The following is a 19,503-nucleotide window of genomic DNA, read 5'->3' on the forward strand; positions in this document are numbered from 1 at the left end:
TTATCTGGGTCTGAGGCAGGAAGGCAAGGGGTCCCGACTCAGTGTTAAAATAAGGGCATCCTGCCCACTAGTGCCATGGGTGTCTCCCACTGGGGGTCCTCATCAGCCAAGACGAGGAGTTTTTCTTCCTCTAGAAGAGAGGAAGACCAGGTAAACAGGAACCTCCTCTCCCTCAGCAGTCAGGACATGTTTGTTAAAAGAATGAGTGCGCTCAGGAGGTGTCGCCAAGGAGTTGTCACTGTGATTTGCTAGGGGACTTTACATGATCAGCGACTGGGAGGAGCCATTAGCAAGGAGGCTGATGGGCAGACCACTCTGCTGGGCTTCTGGTGAGATCTGCGCAGCCGGAAAACTGCTTCATAGGCACCTGACAGAGAAGCCTGGGCTTAGTGAGGTTTGAATTTGGCAACGAACATCAGTAGAAAAGTTCTGCGGTTATCAGAGGGAGAGGAATGGGTTCCACATTAAGTTCAGAATGTGGATTTCCTCTTCTCTCTCCTAATTTGGTTCCCCATCCCTAACAAGCAGACCAAGGAAAATACAAGTTCTGGGGCTGGAGAGATGGCTCAGTAGTTAAGAGCACTGGCTGCTCTTCCAGAGGACCTGGGTTCAATTCCCAGCACTCACATGGCAGCTCACAACTGTCTGTAACTCCAGTCTGAGAGGACCTGATGTCTTCTTCTCATCTCCTTGGGTACCAAGAATGCAAGTGGTATACTGATATACATGTAGACAAAACAATCATACATATAAATTAAACAGTAAATTGATAAAGTAAAGAAAATGTAGTCCTAAACTCGCATGAGATGTCATGTAAACCAGGGCAGTTGTGGGGTTTGACATCCGTATTTTAAAACTAACAGAAACTGGGGGCAAATCAGGAAATATATTATTAAAAAGTTGGGAGTATTGGGAGTAAGTGCTATTCAGAGGAGAGAGTCTTCGTGGATGTGTATTTGTGTGTGTGAAAGTGCGTGTGTAATAAGGTGTGTCTGCGTGTATGTGGGGGGGTCAAAGGACAACCTTGAGTGGTGGTCCTCGGGAGTTGTTGTTTTGAGACAGGGTCTCTCCCTGGCCTGGATCTCACCAGAAGGCTAGGCTAACTGGCCAGTGAGCTTCAGCTCCCCATCATGCACCATGCAGGACTGTGCTCCTCACAGTTGCAAAGCAAACATTTAGCTGACTGCTCAATCTCTACAGCCCAGGAGAGAGTCTTTATCTCAGCTAAGACACGGTGGAGCTTAGTTTTAGTGTTTCAGCTGGCAATCACAAAACTCCAGGGGTTAAGGTACTTTACCAAGCCAAGAGGTTTGCTCCGTTCATAGGCTTGTGGGAAGGACACTGACATCTAGTTGGCTCTGATGAGAGTTTTGTGCATGACCATGGCAGAATTATGTGTAAAAGAGGTGAGTGGTACGTGTGCAAGAAGGATTCAGCTGAGGTGTCAGGACTCCCTTAAAACAGCTCGATGCCTCAAGACCTCCATCAATCCCTCCTAAAGTGGCACCCTTGACCTAATTGCCTTCCTTTAGGCCTGTTCTCTTAGGTGTTCTATGACCTTAGCATGCCACACTGTATGCCCAACCTCAGCAAATGCATCCCTGGAGGACAAATCATATCCATGCCACAACAGTCTGGGGAGCACATTACAGTTTAGGATTGGAAAGATGACAAAAAAAAAATGTCAGAACATTTACATGTATAGCCCTGCTCAGTGTCTATGAAAGGACAGGGAGTATTTTCTGAGCGACCGGCCAAGCCATGGCACTGTCATTTCTGAGGGTCTCATAGCCATAACACCTCGGTTTAGATTCTAAATATTAAGGACTGACGGTAGCTGGCTGGGTCAGTTCTCACATCGGTTTCAGTCCTTAGTTCTATACATGACCCAGTTTGGTTGGTTATTCCATAGCGCCTCTCAGCTGTGTCTGGAGACCACAGGTGACCTCACCCCTGCCACACAGACACCTGCTCATTCCTGCTCCCAGATTTCCCCTAGAAACAGGCTTCCTTTTTGGTGGGGAATTCTTGTCATATCACATCATTATTTATTTGAATCACCAAGGCTGGGTTAACCAGGTCCTGCTCCTCCACACGGCTGTGAGGAACGGGGAAAGGACCTCTTAGTGCTCGTCAAATGGGTTTCCTGAGTGATGCTCCACGGCTTAACTGGAATTTGTGTAGTAGTCTAGTGGAAAAAAAGAATGGGGGGGCGCTTTGAGGGGAGGGTTCCTTTGGTTTTCAGGCTGTTAACTGTAATTAGCCTGGTTTCGGAGATGTAATTATCTTGCGATCTCAAAGCAAACACCCCGGAGGAAATTGCACTGTTAAAGACAGCATGGCATTAAAAATAAATGATTACTCCAGCGCCTGCTATTGCTGCTGATGCTTTGCCATTTGTCAGGGTTTCCACTAGTGAGCCCTTGTGCAGGGCTGCTGCTGGGCAGCCAAGTCGCCTCTCCAGGGTGGGCATGGGAGGCCCGGCTTACTTGGTTGTAGCTCTGCTGTAAAACCATGCGCCTATGGTAGCAAAGGCGAAGCCGCATCATCCGTACTCCGTACTCCCTTTTACCCCATCCTGCCACTGGCGTGGCTTGCGTAGTGAAGAAAGCACTGTGGGCACTACTTAAAACATTTGTCTTCACATGTGTTTCCTAATCGTGTGTATCTGTGTGTCTGAAGAGGTCAGAGGACAACTCGCAGGAGCTGGTTCTCTCCTTCCACCATGCACCGTGGGCCCTCTTTGTTAGCAGATGGTGGCAAATGGCTAGAATCAACCATTGCAAATCTAAAGCTCAAGCCATGCCAATGCTCCACAGAGGAAAGTTCAAATTGCTTAGAAGTGGCTGGAAGAAAATGAGAGAACTCCTAAGGACTTGAGGGGCAAACCGAGAGGGTTTTAAATGATCATTTCTGGGAGTCACAGAAGCTGGGAAGGTCATAAGGTTCAAAAGCAGAGATGTGTGGGCTCACCCATGCTATTGTTCAGGTTGTAGACTCCCCGGCAGCCTCTGCTTCCGTATCCAGGGGAAGCGGCTGTGGGTGGAACCCTGCTTAAGTTGTGTTCCCACAGCGTTGCTCTACCCAGAGGGGTGACAAACTTTTCTAATTTCTCCGCTGAGTAGAAAAGATTTCAAACCTTTGCTTGTACAGATGAGTTTACGAAAGTGTGATGCAAGCCACCATGTACGGTCAGTGTGACCTTGATTGAATTATGTATTCTAGGGTTCTCATGTATAAAAAGGAGGATAATCATGACAATGACAATATTGCTGGGGTTATCTCAGGACTCCAAACTGCCCTGCAGAAGCATGTGCTCAATTGATAGCAGGGGTTTTGATGATAATGATGATCATGACCATGGGAATCATTGTCATCAAGCATCTACCTGGATTCTAGCCCAAAGCCAGCTGTGGAGACCGGGGAGAGGCTGGAAACCCCAGTTCCCTTTCTCCATGTTGCTAAGAGTTTGGACGGTGGGGTAGGGCACAATGTATCAACTTTAGCTTACTTTTGTGTGGGTTCTGTATGGTAAAAATTCCAGTCCCTAAAGCAAACATTTTAGATGTTAATACTGTGGTAAGCCTGGCTTTTTATTGATATATTTAACATATAAGAAAGGAAGATGTAATGATAACCCCTATGTACTTCAGAGACAAGGATGTGGCTGTCCAGACAGAGTGCAGCAAGCATGAAACAGAGGAAGGTGGACAGAAAACGTGGGGGCTGTCTATAATCCAAAGAAGGCTTGGAGCTGCTAGACAAAGTTTCTCATCTTTCAATGAGCCAAGCTGATTTGTGTTGGAAGCAATCTGAGTAATAGAAATCCACAGCTTTTTATTACAAAAACCTAATTTTATCTAACGTCTTTACCTTTTTCTTGTTAAATTTCATCTGCACCTCTAATGTTTCACTAAATGAATTATTAAATGGAAGGCCAATTAAGTCTATCTAGAGTTATATATTACCATTAGGAATAAAAAGTTAAACCGGTTCCTAGTTGTTAGCATAGATTATTAACAAAATATACCCACAAGTTTTATGATTATATTTTGATTTTTTTTGCAGTGTTGGTGACCAAACTCATAGCCTCACATATAAACAAGTGCTCTACATTGATCCACACTTCCAGCCCTAGTTCAAGATAATTAATACTGGAGTCTGCCTGAAGAATTCCCTGGGATGTGTTAATTCTGAGAGGAACTTGACAGCTATGGACCTCACTCATATGCATCTCATGGTTGAAGAAGAGTGAAGCAAGAAATTAAATTAAAACCATTCTAGTGTTTAGCATAGCCTAACACTTCCTTTCCCTCCCTCCCTCTGTCCCTCCCTCCTTCCCTCCCTCCCTCTCTCCCTCCCTCCCTCCCTCCCTCCCTCCCTCCCTCCCTCCCTCCCTCCTTCCTTCCTTCCTTCCTTCCTTCCTTCCTTCCTTCCTTCCTTCCTTCCCACTGTCTTCCTCTTTCTTTCCTCTCCTCCTTCTCACAATCTTTGTATACAAAACATGTTCTTGCATATTTAACAAATGGCAATTACTAAAAAGTTTGGTTGCCCAAATATGTGAGCCAGAGTCAACCTGCAATTCATTCTTCAAAGAAGGTACAGGAAATGGCTATGGAGATTTCCACTTGTGGAAATTACCCCCAAACCAAAACCAAAATCAAACAACCTGAAAGTGTGAAACCAACCAGAATGAGCATCACTCTGAGGGCCAATACAGATGTTAGGAACCAAGGATTGGAAAAGTCTATGAACTGAAACGTAGAGACCCTGAAATAGGTGTGTCGGGCGGGTACTTACTAACCTAGGAGGAGCTGCTAGAATCAGTTAGGCACAGGGCTTCTCCTTGAGAACCACAAGAAAAAGGGGTAGAGGTATTAGCAATTCCTGCAGCCAGAGATTTAACCTAAGATTCTTGTCCCAGACAAAACTCTCTGTAAAATGGTGTATGAAAATCCACCCAATGGTTAAAAACGAAGCAAGAGAAACCAAATGTCTGAAGAGAGTGCTGAGCTGGCTTCAGGGGGAGGTGGCTGTGATAATTCATAAGAATGATCTTGTTATATTTTTTTTCTTGTGGTCCAGGAAATTATGGAGGAACATGCCTTAAAACCAGATTGTATGGGATTCCTGCAGCCAAAACTCTGCCAAATATGAGATCACAGCCCCCAAATTACAGAACACACAAGCAACCATTCCACCACAAGTCAGAGTCAGCAGAGCAACAAGAGACTTCCCCACAGTACTGGCTGTGTTCTCTAAATAAAGTGTGAGTCAAGAAGGGTTAAATAGTGCAGTTAAAAATAACCAATAGCTATCAGCCAGTTTGGGGAAAAGAAGTAGCAGAGGTTAAAACATAAAATAATAGAAAATAAAAACGTTGGAAATGTAAAGTAGCAGACTGAGGATGACCGACAAAAAGTGAACTGGGAGATCTTTGGAAGAGATCAAAAGAAAGCAAGATTAAGATACACATTCAGAGTAGCAAGAGAAGGGCTTCGGGTATGTGAGATGAGACTTTGTGAGGATGCCATATAAAAAAACGCGGAGGGGCGGGAGAGATGGTTTAATGGATAAAGCACTCTCCATCCAAGTATCAGTACTGGAGTTTAGATCCCTCAATCCATGTAAATTCTAGGCTGATATGACCGTTGTCTATAATCCAAGCACTGGGAGGTAGAGACCTGAGTTCAATAGGTAAGCTGTCTAGCTATGCTAGTTGAAATTGGTGGGCTATCGGTTCAGAGATCTGATTTAATATATAAAGAGGAGTGATGTAAGATTCCCCTCTGTATGCTGTGAATATGTTTTATTACCATTGGTTAATAAAGAAGTTTCTTTGGGCCTATGGCAGGGCAGAATAGAACAAGGCAGGAATTCCAAGCAGAGATAGAGGAGAAAAGAAAGTAGAGTCAGAGAGATTCCATGTAGCTGCTAAAGGAGACAGATGCTCTGGAACCTTACTTGTAAATTACGAACCTCGTGGTAAATTATAAAATAACAGAAATGGGTTAATTTAAGATTTAAGAGTTACTAAATAAGAAACATAAACATAAACGATTGGCCAAGCAGTGCTGTAATTAATATAGTTTCTGTGTAATTATTTCAGGTCTTGGTGGCCAGGAAATGAACAAGCAGCTTCCATCAACAAAATGACATCAACGTGGACAACTACATCCACATAAAACCTGAGAGAGCTTGAAAAGAAATTCTAGACACAAAAATAAAGAGTTTAGCCCAACTTCTTGGTAGCCATTTTTTTTTTCTTCCCAGATGGGCTCTATTTGCTGGTGGCAAGCAGGGATGCAGTGGTTCCTTTAATAGAGACTCAGCATTGGCAATGAAGGCTACATGGCTTCTTTAGGGGAGGGCTTCCTGGTGATTCGTGCTAGTTACATGCACAACTCTGGCTCATTGAGGAGGCTGAGCACTTAAATGGGGTCTGTGAGCAATGTGTTACAAATTGTTTAATGGTGACATAGACCTGCTGTAACCCTGGAGCTGGGGTGGTGTGCATGGCACTCAGAGGCAATGAACATGCCTCTGGCATGTTGGACTAGGTAGAGTCAACAGGCAGGGCTATAGAGTTGGCCCTAACCACACCTGCTTAGCATTTAAAAAAAAAAGTGCTCCTGGTCAGAAAATAATTACAGATACACATGTAATAAAGACAAATTCAGATGAAAAAGACCTCTAAATGGGTCACAGTGTTAGGTCAATGTATGTAGGCTTGAGATAGAGAGGTAAAAGAGTATAGACAGTTATAATATAAAAGAGTACAGTCATAGATTAAAGGAGTAAAGATAATAAAGTAAATATTAAACTTGTAGAAAAAGTAATAGAGTAAGAAAAACAAGTCATGTAAAGATGGAATATACAGGTGGACTCAGCGACCCGCGCGGGCTAACCCGCTCTCCTGCCGCCGCGGCGGCGGAGAGGCCGGATCCCTGCAGCGTGGGCAGGTGGCGTGGCAGAGCCCAGCCAGCCAGACGCGCCAGGACTCCAGACTCCTGCAGGTAGACTTGACTTCACAGCATCCGCTTTGGCGTGTACATCTGGAGGACCACACGCTTCTCTTCTCGGAGCCGCTCAATGCCTGTGCGCACCCCAGACCCCAGCAAGGGAAGAAGGGAGAAGGTTCTCGGATGACAATGGACGTTCCACTGTGCAGGATGAGGGCAGAGTGTGTGACATCACCACCACGAGGGTGCAATGTGATCTTGGGCATCTCCCTTCCTGGCCAGCACTCTGCCTCCTCTATCCATCATGGTGTTTGGTGAGTTTTTCCATCACCCTGGACAAGACGAGGAACTTGTCAACCTGAACGTGGGGGGCTTTAAACAGTCTGTGGACCAGAGTACCCTCCTGCGGTTCCCTCACACGAGGCTGGGGAAGCTGCTGACCTGCCATTCTGAGGAGGCCATCCTGGAGCTGTGCGATGACTACAGCGTGGCCGACAAAGAGTACTATTTTGATCGGAACCCCTCCCTGTTCAGATACGTCTTGAACTTTTACTACACGGGGAAGCTGCACGTCATGGAGGAGCTGTGCGTGTTCTCCTTCTGCCAGGAGATCGAGTACTGGGGTATCAACGAGCTCTTCATTGACTTCTGCTGCAGCAGCCGGTACCAGGAGCGGAAGGAAGAAAGCCATGACAAGGACTGGGACCAGAAAAGCAACGATGTGAGCACGGACTCCTCCTTCGAAGAATCCTCTCTCTTTGAGAAAGAGCTGGAGAAGTTTGACGAGCTGAGGTTTGGCCAGCTCCGAAAGAAAATCTGGATTCGAATGGAAAACCCAGCTTATTGCCTGTCCGCCAAGCTAATCGCCATCTCCTCCTTAAGTGTGGTGCTGGCGTCTATCGTGGCCATGTGCGTGCACAGCATGTCCGAATTCCAGAATGAGGATGGAGAAGTGGATGACCCTGTGCTGGAGGGAGTGGAGATTGCATGCATTGCCTGGTTCACTGGTGAGCTGGCCATCCGGCTGGTCGCTGCCCCTTCTCAAAAGAAGTTCTGGAAAAACCCTCTGAACATCATCGACTTCGTGTCCATTATTCCCTTCTATGCTACGTTGGCTGTGGACACCAAGGAAGAAGAGAGTGAGGACATTGAGAACATGGGCAAGGTGGTCCAAATCCTCCGACTCATGAGGATTTTTCGAATTCTGAAGCTTGCCCGGCATTCGGTAGGGCTTCGGTCTCTTGGGGCCACGCTGAGGCACAGTTACCATGAGGTGGGGCTACTGCTTCTCTTCCTTTCGGTGGGTATCTCCATCTTCTCCGTGCTCATCTACTCTGTGGAGAAGGGTGAACTCGCATCCAGTCTCACCAGCATCCCTATCTGCTGGTTGTGGGCTACTATCAGTATGACCACGGTGGGCTATGGAGACACCCATCCGATCACCTTAGCCGGGAAGATCATTGCAAGCACGTGTATTATCTGCGGCATCTTGGTGGTGGCCCTTCCCATCACCATCATCTTCAACAAGTTTTCCAAGTACTACCAGAAGCAGAAGGACATGGATGTGGACCAGTGCAGTGAGGACCCACCGGGAAAGTGCCCCGAGCTACCTTACTTTAACATCAGGGACGTTTATGCACAGCAAGTCCATGCCTTCATTACCAGTCTGTCTTCCATTGGCATCGTGGTCAGCGAGCCTGACTCCACAGACGCTTCTAGCATCGAAGACAATGAGGATGTTTACAATACCGCATCCCTGGAGAACTCTACCGCAAAGTGAGCAGGGGCATTTGCACCGATATCTTGTGTCCCTTCCTGACATTAGGTTAACACAGCTTTATAAACCTTAATGGGTTTGTTCAAATAAATCATTTAATTCTCAGGGTGTACCTTTTAGCCATAGTTGGACATTCATTGCTGAATTCTGAACTGATAGAAATTATCTTTATTTTTCTCAAGTGAGGTCAATTAAATGCCTTGTTCTGAAATTTATTTTTTACAAGAGAGAGTTGTAATATGTTTTTTTTGGGGAAAAGAGTAAATGATATTGGGAAGGATTTATTGCTACGGCTTATGCAACATTCTGTACTTACCATTCACTCACATTGAGCTAACTCTAAATTACTGACGATAGAGCAGAGGCCCAGCTGACTGAAGACAACATGCATGTAAGATCTACAACATGAGACAATGCATGTAAATCCATGTTCATGTTCCAGACATGGGAATTGGGAGCTCAATAAACTTCTAATTCAGTATGGAGAAAAAAAAAGATGGAATATACACAAAGAGTCTGGATTATGTATATTATTGTGTTTTCTTTGAATATTTTGACTGTGAATGAGCTAAGTATAGAGAGGTATTTGATTCTGGGGACTGCTAAGCTAAACCAACATATACATATTAAAGGTATCTTGACTTCAAAATTTGAGTCTAAGGATTTGTTGCTTTGGAAAAGAAGTTCTGCTTTTGTTTTCACAGAGGATGAGAACCTGTGGATTGCTTCCAGACTAATGTGGTTTAATGGATCAAGACCACCCAAAAGGTCTCCATGGACCCCACAAAATACCCAACAAAAAGCAGCAAACGGTTTGGAGAGAGCAACACTCAAATTCCCAAATATTGTTTATAAATGTTTGTTTACATTTAAAGGGAGATAAGACATAGAGATGAATACTCTGCATTGGTACAGATCTTGATCTATTGATACAAATTTAAGGTCAATTTTGTTATATGTATTTCTGCTCTTGTTTAAGATATTGTTTTGTGCACCTCATTTGAAAATGTAATGTATAATTAAGAGATACAGATTAATAGATAGTCATTTATAGTAGTCAGACTTGTAGTCATGTTAGTTAGGTTTTCTAGATATAAAGAGATAGATATATTTTAGATGGATAGGTATTCTTAAAATCTTTCAGAGATATACAGAATATGGCATTTAAAATACTTTAAGAACTTAGACTTTTCTTGACAGCGAGACATGTGTGCTTCTGGCAGCACCAGTTACTTCAGAGAGGCTGATGGACATTGAAGAAACTTATTATGGAATTTGCATTCAATGTGACAAGGTACTTTCACATTGTCAAAGTGACAATTTGGGCATGAAACCATTCTTGCCTGGAATCCTTGATGGAATGCTGTATAAACTGGATATGTAAGACCCACAGAAAAGTGACAGCTGAAATTGCCTAATGAAGGTGAGACAGTCCTTCAGGGTTCCTGCTTCATGAAAGAGTCTGCCAGACATTCTTCAGGACACAGAAGAAAGTGACTGACAAACTGCCAATATAGGTGAAATTGGCTTTGAAATTTCCTGTTTTGTGGAAAAGTCTGCTGAATACTATGGGCTTGTAGACTGAAGATGAGTGCCCCATTGGTACAGGAGAACTTTGAGTGACTGTCCAGGAAACAAGATGTCTCTGTCAATTCTAGAGTTTTTGAAGTTGCTTACAATGCACTTACTGTTTACTCAGGTAATATTATATCCTGGAATCTTTGATGAAGTTGAAGAAAGATAGTTATAGCTATAAAAGATAGAGTAGCTATAAAACTTTAGACTCAAAAAGATAGGAAAAATGATAAAATATTTTCCTTAATTTGCCAAATGTAAAGGGATTCAATATTATAACTATAATTCTTGCTTGATAACTGTTTTATTATATCTAATTTTTCTGTGTTAAAGTTAAAACTTTCCTTTTTATTTAGACAGAAAAGGGGAGGTGATGTGGGATTTCCCTCTGTATGCTGTGAATATATTTTATTACCATTGATTAATAAAGAAGATGCTCTGGGACTATGGCAGCACAGAATACAGAAAGGCAGTAATTCCAAGCAGAGATAGAGGAGAAAAGAAGGCAGAGTCAGAGAGATGCCATATAGTTGCCAAAGGAGACACATGCCCTGGAACTTTACCAGTAAACTACAACCCTCATGGTAAAATAAAAAATACTAGTAATGAGTTAATTTAAGATGTAAGAGTTATATAATAAGACGCCTAAGCTGTTGGACAAGCAGTGTTGTAATTAATATAGTTTCTGTGTAATTACTTTGGGTCTGGGTGGCTGAGAAATAAACAAACAGCCTTAGCCTATAGAAGAGAGCAATCAAAGAAGACCCCTTATGTTAAGTTTGGTCTTTGACATGCATACTTGTACACATGAACCCCCCATTTTCATGCACCCACATACATGTGAATATGCATTCACACCACACACACGCACAACATAGAAAACAAAGGATGAAGTAAAGACATAACAGAAAATTGTGATTTTTTTTCAAGATGTTAGAACATATAAATCAACAGGTTCAGGAAATACAGTAAATTCTAATCATTTTTTTCATTTTCAAATAGAATAATTCCATATTTAGGCACACCTTAATGTATTGGGGAACACAATGTTCCTTGTACCCCAGATATTACTAGAGAAACTAGTAATGTTAAACACACAGGGGCCTCTTCTCATTGGACGAGACAAAGTACATGTTTTCGCACCCAGAAGACTGTGAGTGGATTTTCTTAAGGACCTGGTGATGTTTTTGGTCTCTGTGGAGGCATACCTCACCCACCTTTTGCTATAGAGGCAGCCCAGACCATTACCCATCCTTAGGGGAGATGTTACATGCACTTTATGGCCTGCTGACCTCTATACTGTCTCAGTCATAGGCCATATTAGTTAGATTCTAGGCCTTTTAGCTATAGAACCCACATGTACTTTGTAAAGGAGTCTCTGTGTAGTCACACCTTAAGCTTTATTGTGAGCCTGGACTGGTATGATTGTTGCCTGGAAATATTTCCTCAAACTGTGCTGTGTTTTTAAATAAGATGACAATGAACCGCCTGGCATTAGATTCCCCAAAGTTTGATCCAGGTTGATGAAGTCAGCCTGATCTGGGTTTTCATTCTCATCTCTTCACGGATCACTGCCTGCATTGACACCTGCAGGGTTCCCTCTCATTAATGAAACTAGAAAACCTCAAAGAGCAAGAGAAAACTTCAAAAGCAGCCAGAAGACAAATTAGGCCAACTTTGTGGATGTTAGATTGACAGTGTACTTCAGGAATAGTAGAAGGCAGAAGCTGGAATTCAACATGGTAAAAGAAAATAACTGGAAATTGGTATCCGCCCCCACTATCATTCTGTAACGGAGGTGGATATCTTTGCAAACGTTTCCAGTCAAGAGCAATGGCTGGGACTTCTTACTAAGAGGTTTTTGTGAAAGGATCTTTGTAAAAGGGAAGTATTCAGTCCTGACTGCATATCAGAATTACAGGAGGAGACTTAGATACTCTTGAGTAACTGCTCTGAGGTACAGACTGGGCATTGAATTAAAACAAAACCATCCTAGGTGGTTCTGATGTGATGTCAAGTTTAAGACTCACTTCCTGAAGGATGGAATTGAACTCAGGAAAGAATAAAGAACAAGGAACTTCCAACTATGTGTTACACCTAAATACTCATTTTCTGAAAGAAGAAATAATAAATAATACTAATGAAGAATGAAAAAAGCTAGATTATAGGGCTAAAATAACATGTAAGAAGAAGGAACTGATTGGAAGTTCAAGGAACTTGAGGTTCTTTTTTATCACTACTCAGGGAGAGTTATTGATTAACTTAGTTAAGTAATAATATTAAAATTGGTGGATAATGATAAAAGAGTAGGAATTTCATATGTAGTTTTTGATCTGGAGGAGATGGTAATTTGTCTGGGGAGTGAACCGAGCATGTGGAGAGGCCTTGAAGAGATCGAGTGGCATGAATCAGACATGGGGTGACAATCACAGAGGCAGTAGGATTAGAAAGGGTGGAGTCATTTTGGGAACGGATACTGAGGTTTAAGAATGGATGTGACCTGGAGATGCATTCCTAAGAGGGCATAGGTGGAGAGGGTGGAGAAGATACAGTGCATCTCCAACATAACATTATCTTGAGTATCTTAAGTCACAAGAACTTCAGGTTGAATGGAGATGCTTGGGCAGATACAGCTCTGCAGAGTCAAGTCCCAAAGAGTGCAGAGATGGCCGCCAGGTGAGTGTGCTCCCATCATAGCCACTACAATGGAAAGTATGTCAGCCAGAGATTAAAAGCTCAGTTGATCTCTTCATGTATTTCTTATCCATAATACTAAGTAAAAATGAAAGAAGGCTGTTTTAGGTCACTCAGTTGAGAAGTAAGTTGCTGCACAGCAATGGAGAGGAATGGTAATGGGGCCATTTTAAGCAGTGTCTCTTATATTAATCAATTAAAAAGGCATGTATAAATCCAGAACTGGGGAGATTGAGGCAGAAGGATCACAGGTTGAAGCCAAACTTGGACTGCCTTAACAAGAGCATGTCTAAAATGTAAATAAATAACTAGTTTGTTTCTTTTAAAGTCTTTTTTGGTATTTATTTGTCTACTTTTGTTTTTACATCCTAAACATAGTTTACCCTCATTCCTCCCTTCCCATTCTCTTTCTGCCACCTCCTTTATCCCCCAACCATTCTTCCTCTGTTTGTCTTAACAAAAGGGCAAGCCTCTGATATGCTATTCCCCTCTGTATCCTGGAATACCATTGGTTAATAAAGAAGCTGCTTGGGCCTATTATAGCACATAATAGGGTAAGGAAGGAATTCCAAGCAGATAGAGGAGGAAAGAAGAGGTGGAGTCAGGGAGACACCATGTAGCCACCAGAGAAAGATGCTTGCATGCTGGTACTGGTAAAATATGAAATAATGGAAATGGGTTAATTTAAGATGTAAGAGCTATCTAGAAAAACATTCAAGCTTTTGGCCAAACAGTGTTGCAATTAATATAGTTTCTGTGTGATTATTTCAGGTCTGGGCGTCTGGTAAAGGAATGAGCAGCCTCCATCTACAGGCTGCCCATGGATATCAACCAGCCATGGTATATCAAGTTGCAGTAAGACTGGGCACCTCCAAATGACCCAGCTCTTATTTGTGCTTCTGGGTCTTACCGTGAGCTCTCAGAAGGTGGCAACTGGTGAAGCAGCAGCATGAATGATAATTTGACAAGAGCTGAAATACATTGACAAGGAAAGCAACATGGTTCCATGTGAGCATAGCAAGGTGGATGGAAGGCCAGGCATCACCAGGGTTGGGTCCATGCTGGAGTAGCAAAGGGAGAAGCCACTGTAGATCTTGTTCTTGGCTTCTAGTGGCTGATGGCAGTCCTCAGGTTGGATTGGCTTGTGGCTGTGGAACTCCAGCCTCCATTCTTACACAGCTGTCTTTCTTTGTGGGTCACGTCTTCCGATTATTTGCTGCTGCTTATGCCTGCTTATCGGTGCCTCTTCCTCTCTTCTTTTAATTGCACTAGCGCACCGAATTAAGGATCTACCCTTCTCTAACATGACTTCATAGTAAATCATTACATTTGTGAAGACACCATTTACAAAGATGATTATAGTCTATGATTCCAGGAAGGACATGAATTTTGGGAACATTACTCAACATCTCTCTCATCAGGAAATCGTACTGATTCTACTTGTAAAATATATCTGTGTCCTGATCACTTCTCTTCACTTATACCATCAACAGTCTGGTACAATCCATCTGTGATATTGCAATAGCCTTTCTGCTGGTCTCTCTGCTTCTTCACAAAGACCACATTCTTCTTTTGTTCAAAACCCTCCCGTCTCTGGGAGTCCTCACATGGACCTAAATATATGTCAGTCTGTCCTTATTTCCCTGGATTGGTCAGTTTTTTGTTCATTTGGATTCAAACTTGGGTCATCTGGGAAGAGGAAACCTCAAGTGAGAAAATACCTCCATCAGACTGGCCTGTAGACAAGGCTGTGGGTGGGGGGGCATTTTCTTGATTAATGGTTGGAGTGCACTGGCCCAGACCACTGTGAGCAGTGCCAGCCTAAGCAGGTGGTCCTGGGTTCTATAAGAAAGCGGGCTGAGCAAGCCCTGGAGAACAAACTATGACCTTTAGGTTGCTGCCTTGAGTTTCTCCCCTGCTCAAAATTGGACTATGATCAGGATGAGTAAGCCCAATAAACCCTCTTTTTCCCCAAGTTGCTTTTGTTCAGTGTTTATCAGCAAGAGGAGAGCAAAGTAGGGTATTCCCACTGTCTAACCAACTTTATTCTACCTTAGCCTGTTACTTCTTTGCCCTCCATGAATATATAATTACTTTTCCTGCCTTGAGGGTTCCGTCTGATTGGAGGAACTATTATATATGTCCTACTAGAAAGCATTTTGTACTTCCTAATTTTCTCCTTCTTCGATGAGCTTAGCTATTTATTGGCTTGACAAGCATTTGTAGAGGTGAAACAACATGTTAGGATTGATCTGAGTTCACACTGCTGGCCTCAGCTGTGTGCTGAGGGAAGCCCGACTCCCCAGCTTCTTTGCTGGCAACATCTGAGAGCTAAGTTGACACAAAAATCAGGCTTTTCTCCCTTAGTTACAAAGAATAGGTTGGACTATAATCAAACGTGAATTCATCTGTGCCCAGAAGTTCAATTTCAAACACCAGTGAAGGTTGGCTGTGAAGACTTTCAAGATTTAGCTGGGAGTTGAGATTGAGAAGCCTAGAGATCCCCATTTTTGTGAGCTCTGCGCCTTCTAGGGTACTGGGTTCTGGAGCACCAAATGACATTTCCATGTGACACGGCGCTGCTGCCTCTGAGAGAGATGGAGCAGTTCCATGCTGGAAGGCACTCTGTGACCTTATGCAAGGCTGTTAGAAAGCAAGAAGCTTTATCTCCTTTCCTTTCTCTTTTTGGGCCACCTGTAGTTCAAGTTTTATTTACGAAAATTTTATTATTATACCAGCCTAGTGGCATGAATCAGAATTAGTGAAAAACAAACGATAGAAATTTCTGGTCATAATGCAAGCAGTTTTAAGGGAATGTAGGTTTTTTTCCCCTTTCTTCTTGCAGCCAGCACAGCAATCCACACTAACTGTTAAGTGCTTCTGAGCTGACATTCATTTAAGCCCGCTTTAATGAACAGATAACTCATTTATAATTAGCAGTACCAATTAATTGGCATGCAAACAATTAAAGTGATTAAAGTGCTAAAGTTCTTAAGAACAGTTTTTCCTAAGTAGGTTATAGACAAACCTTCCCTGACCCTGCATCTTGTTTACAAGATCAAACCTCTGAAGCAGCGTTTCTCCATAGATGCTGCACGAAGAAGTTTTAACTCAACCTTGGTCAGCCATCTCTGATCTGCAACGAGTGTTGGAGAATTCATTATACTCTGACTTGCCAAATAAATACTTAAAATATAAGTTATGTGCACTCTTGGGCCTTTTTATATATTAATACTCATCCTCTACCCTCTCCCAGAAGAGTCTCAGTGAATTTGAAGCAGCCAATAGCTCATTTAAGTTACTGCTTAGTATCTATCTCATAGTCTAGAAAAAATATGGGATTTTATTTGCATTGCTGATGTTTTTATTTGTGTGTGTGTTTTATGTGCATGTTTATGTGTGAGTGTGTACTCGTGTGAGTATGTGCATAGAGACCAGAGAGGGATGTTGGATGTCCTGGTCATCACTCTCTGACCTATTCCTTTGAGATAGGGCCTCCCACTGAGGCTGGAGCTGGGCTGGAGGCCAGCAAGGTACAGCAATTTTCCTGTCTCTGCTCCTCTTCACAGCACTGGGGTTACAGGTGAACACGTGACCATGCCCAGACTTCCCATGGGTGTTGGGATCTGAATTTAGTATTTATGGTCACACCATCTATCTGAGCCATCACCCAGCCCACATTATTTTAGCTTTTAATGAGTAAACATCGTGTATATTTAAGGCCTATAAATTCATGTTCTGAAACATTTTCTCCTTGAGGATGTCCATGTTCTTTCCTCTTGAACCAAAGCAGTTTTGTGACTCATGTGCCTCCGAAAGATCATTCCAGACATGGCATATACAACTTCTGAGGCTAAGTCAAAAGAGACATCCTGGTCCCTACCTTGTCTACTGACATATTTCACCTTCTAAAAATATTTTTTGAGAACTTCATACATGAGAACGGTATTTACATAATTTCTATTCTCTCTTCTCCACCTTCAACGCCACTCAAGCTCCCCAACTGCCTTTTAAATTCATGACTCGTTCTTTAATTATATATTTATATATCTTGCTGAGTCCATTTAGAGTTGCTGCTACATTGTGAGAAACCCCAGGCCATGTGGAGAAGCATATATAGCTTTTCTGGTTGGCAGCCCCAGCAGGGAGCCCAGCTAGCAAGCAGAAACCTCACCAGAGATGAGTACAAATACCCACATCCTCTAAGCTCCAAGTTCCTCTAGGTGAGACCCCTGTTAGCACGGGGTAGAGACAAGCTACCTCGTTGTGCTCTTTCTAAATGTTTGGCCCACACAAATCTGTGATTGCAGTAAAATGGTCATTGTTTTATGCCTTTACCATTTTGGATTTTGCCTATAGCAATTGCAAGAAAGGGCTTTCCTGTTGCACTTCAAGCTGTTACAAAATAACCCCCACTTGTTTTTGCCTCCATGAACATTTTTTTGGGGGATGTTCTGTTTATCCTTGACTGCCTTTCCTTGTGATGTTTGTACTTTTTAGTTTTAAATGAAATCGCGGAAGCTCGTTGGAAAGGTTGTAATTGTAATCTCTTTTGGTAAGTTATTTATTCTGGGGCAGAGGTAAGTAACACCCTTTTTCAACTGTCTTGACAGTAGAGATCACATCTACCTTAGAGGCTGTTTGGAGATTGCCAGTGTCTGGACAGAGTCACCCCTAGTTCGATGCTCAATAACATTAGCAATGTCCAGAGCCCAGTTATGTATCTCCCAGCCTATCTTCCATTCACCTAAAACACACATATTAAAGTGCGCAGTATTCTTAGAGGATGCGTGTGATCCTGTTCATAGACACACTTGTTACCAGCTTTTATGCAGATGACTCTGTGTTCTCATTGGCTATCAATATTTTGTAAGACTGGGAAACAACAACAATAATTAAAACCAACTCAAAACAGACTAATAATAAAAAATCCTCAAACTCTTATTTGGCTGTTTCACCTAAGGATAATTGTATACGAGATGACGGAGTCCAGATACTAAGCAGAATCTTCTGGGCATGCCTCTCTGCTGCAGACCCTCAGTTCTGGAGCGAAAGGCTCACCTCTCCTTGGTTGGTCTATGTTGTCTTTCTGGAAAGCCACATTTACAATTGCAGAGACCTTGGCGTTTCCTGGGCCGACACCTTCAGAAACTGTAGTTCGTCCCAGAAACACGAACACACTCATTGTCCAAAAACATGTGCCTGCCATTTCAGAAGGTTCCACTGTGTTACAAATAACCAGAGCCCTCTCCAGAAGCCTATAGGAGTCGGAGTGCCTGGCCTTGCAAATCACAAATAGTCACTGCAGTTCTTACTGATAAGAAGGCCGTCACTTTTAGCTGCTTACAAGTGCCAGCCTTATAAACAAGCAGGTCAGCATCTGCCAAACATTTCCTAAGGATCAGGCTCGCTTCTAAGGGCTCCATTAAATACATCCAGTCCTTGGGAAAACATTGTAGGAAGTGTTCAAGTAAAGTTGTGAGGGATGACTTTTCCAAGGACTCCCAGTTAATAAATTGGTGGACCCAGGCTTGAGAGATTTCAACATCTAATGCTTTTCTATCTCTTGGCTTGTGTCTAGGGAGTGGCAGAGACCACTGTCCTAACATATCACATCTGAGGAAGTTGCTAGGACCAGGTTTGCTGTTCAAATTTCTATATCCTCCTTCCTCCCTTGTCTATTTCCAGCGTTTTTATTTATTTATTTATTTATTTATTTATTTTGGATGCTGGAGTGTAGCATGGGGTGGGAGTGAAGGGCACACCAATAGAGAAATGACAAGATACAGCACTAAGAAAAAGGTATCAGTTCAGTCTCTGAGGAGTCCCCTAGGCCTCCCTGCACAAGACACAACCCCCACACCTATTTCGCATCTAAGTTTTACACAGAAATTTTTAAATTTGATAAGAAGGTAGGCAGGTCAGGCATTTGTCTATCCACTTACAGCTGTGGATGCAGAACTCTTTCCTCAGCATACTGTCTTCCTTGTTCTCCAGCTTCGTTTCCAAGCCTTTTCCCTCTTCCTTTTCGCTGCTTCTCCCGCCCAGAGGACAAGGACAAGAAATGCCATTCTGGGAAATTGAAGCCATAAGAATGAAAGCACACTGGCTTCGGGCAGTTAGGTCATAAGTCATTGAGATTGGTAGACGGCTGTCCCTGCTCCTGTTCCGGGAAGCAGCCATCACAAATGTAGCCAATGTAGAACAAGAATAAATTGGGAAATTGAAACATGAGGACACCTAATGGCAGTGGCTTTTGAATGATAAGGTAACTGATAAGGGCTATTGAGAAAGGAACGCTGAGACTAAGAATCTGAAAGATTTCTTTTAAGGTCTCAAGCCAGTCTCATCTGGTTTTGGATGACCTACACCGGCTCCTTTAGACTGAAATATTCCCTCAAGTGGAGAAAAGCAATTCATCAAGTGACAGAGCTAAAAGTAATTCTCTGAAAGAAAATCCACTGGGCTGGGCTGGTCCATGCCCTCTGTTTCCTC

The 19,503-nt window shown here is 42.9% G+C and overlaps 1 protein-coding gene across 2 annotated transcripts; it reads left to right on the top strand.

Annotated features, from left to right (window-relative positions):
* Nucleotides 1–6,998: 6,998 nt before the first annotated feature.
* LOC126500039 (potassium voltage-gated channel subfamily S member 3-like) lies at nt 6,999–9,154 on the top strand. Of its 2 annotated transcripts, XM_050139651.1 has the most exons (2): nt 7,003–7,276; nt 7,497–9,143. In XM_050139651.1, the coding sequence occupies exon 2, from the start codon at nt 7,537–7,539 to the stop codon at nt 8,740–8,742; it is 1,206 nt and encodes a 401-aa protein (XP_049995608.1). In that variant the 5' UTR covers nt 7,003–7,276; nt 7,497–7,536; the 3' UTR covers nt 8,743–9,143. The 2 variants fall into 2 exon arrangements, with proteins under 2 accessions (XP_049995607.1, XP_049995608.1); XM_050139650.1 differs by having other exon boundaries at nt 6,999–9,154.
* Nucleotides 9,155–19,503: the final 10,349 nt, after the last annotated feature.

Source organism: Alexandromys fortis, unplaced genomic scaffold (assembly GCF_014885135.2).
Source record: "Alexandromys fortis isolate MF-2015 unplaced genomic scaffold, M_Fortis_MF-2015_v1.1 scaffold_36, whole genome shotgun sequence".
NCBI lineage: Eukaryota > Metazoa > Chordata > Mammalia > Rodentia > Cricetidae > Alexandromys > Alexandromys fortis.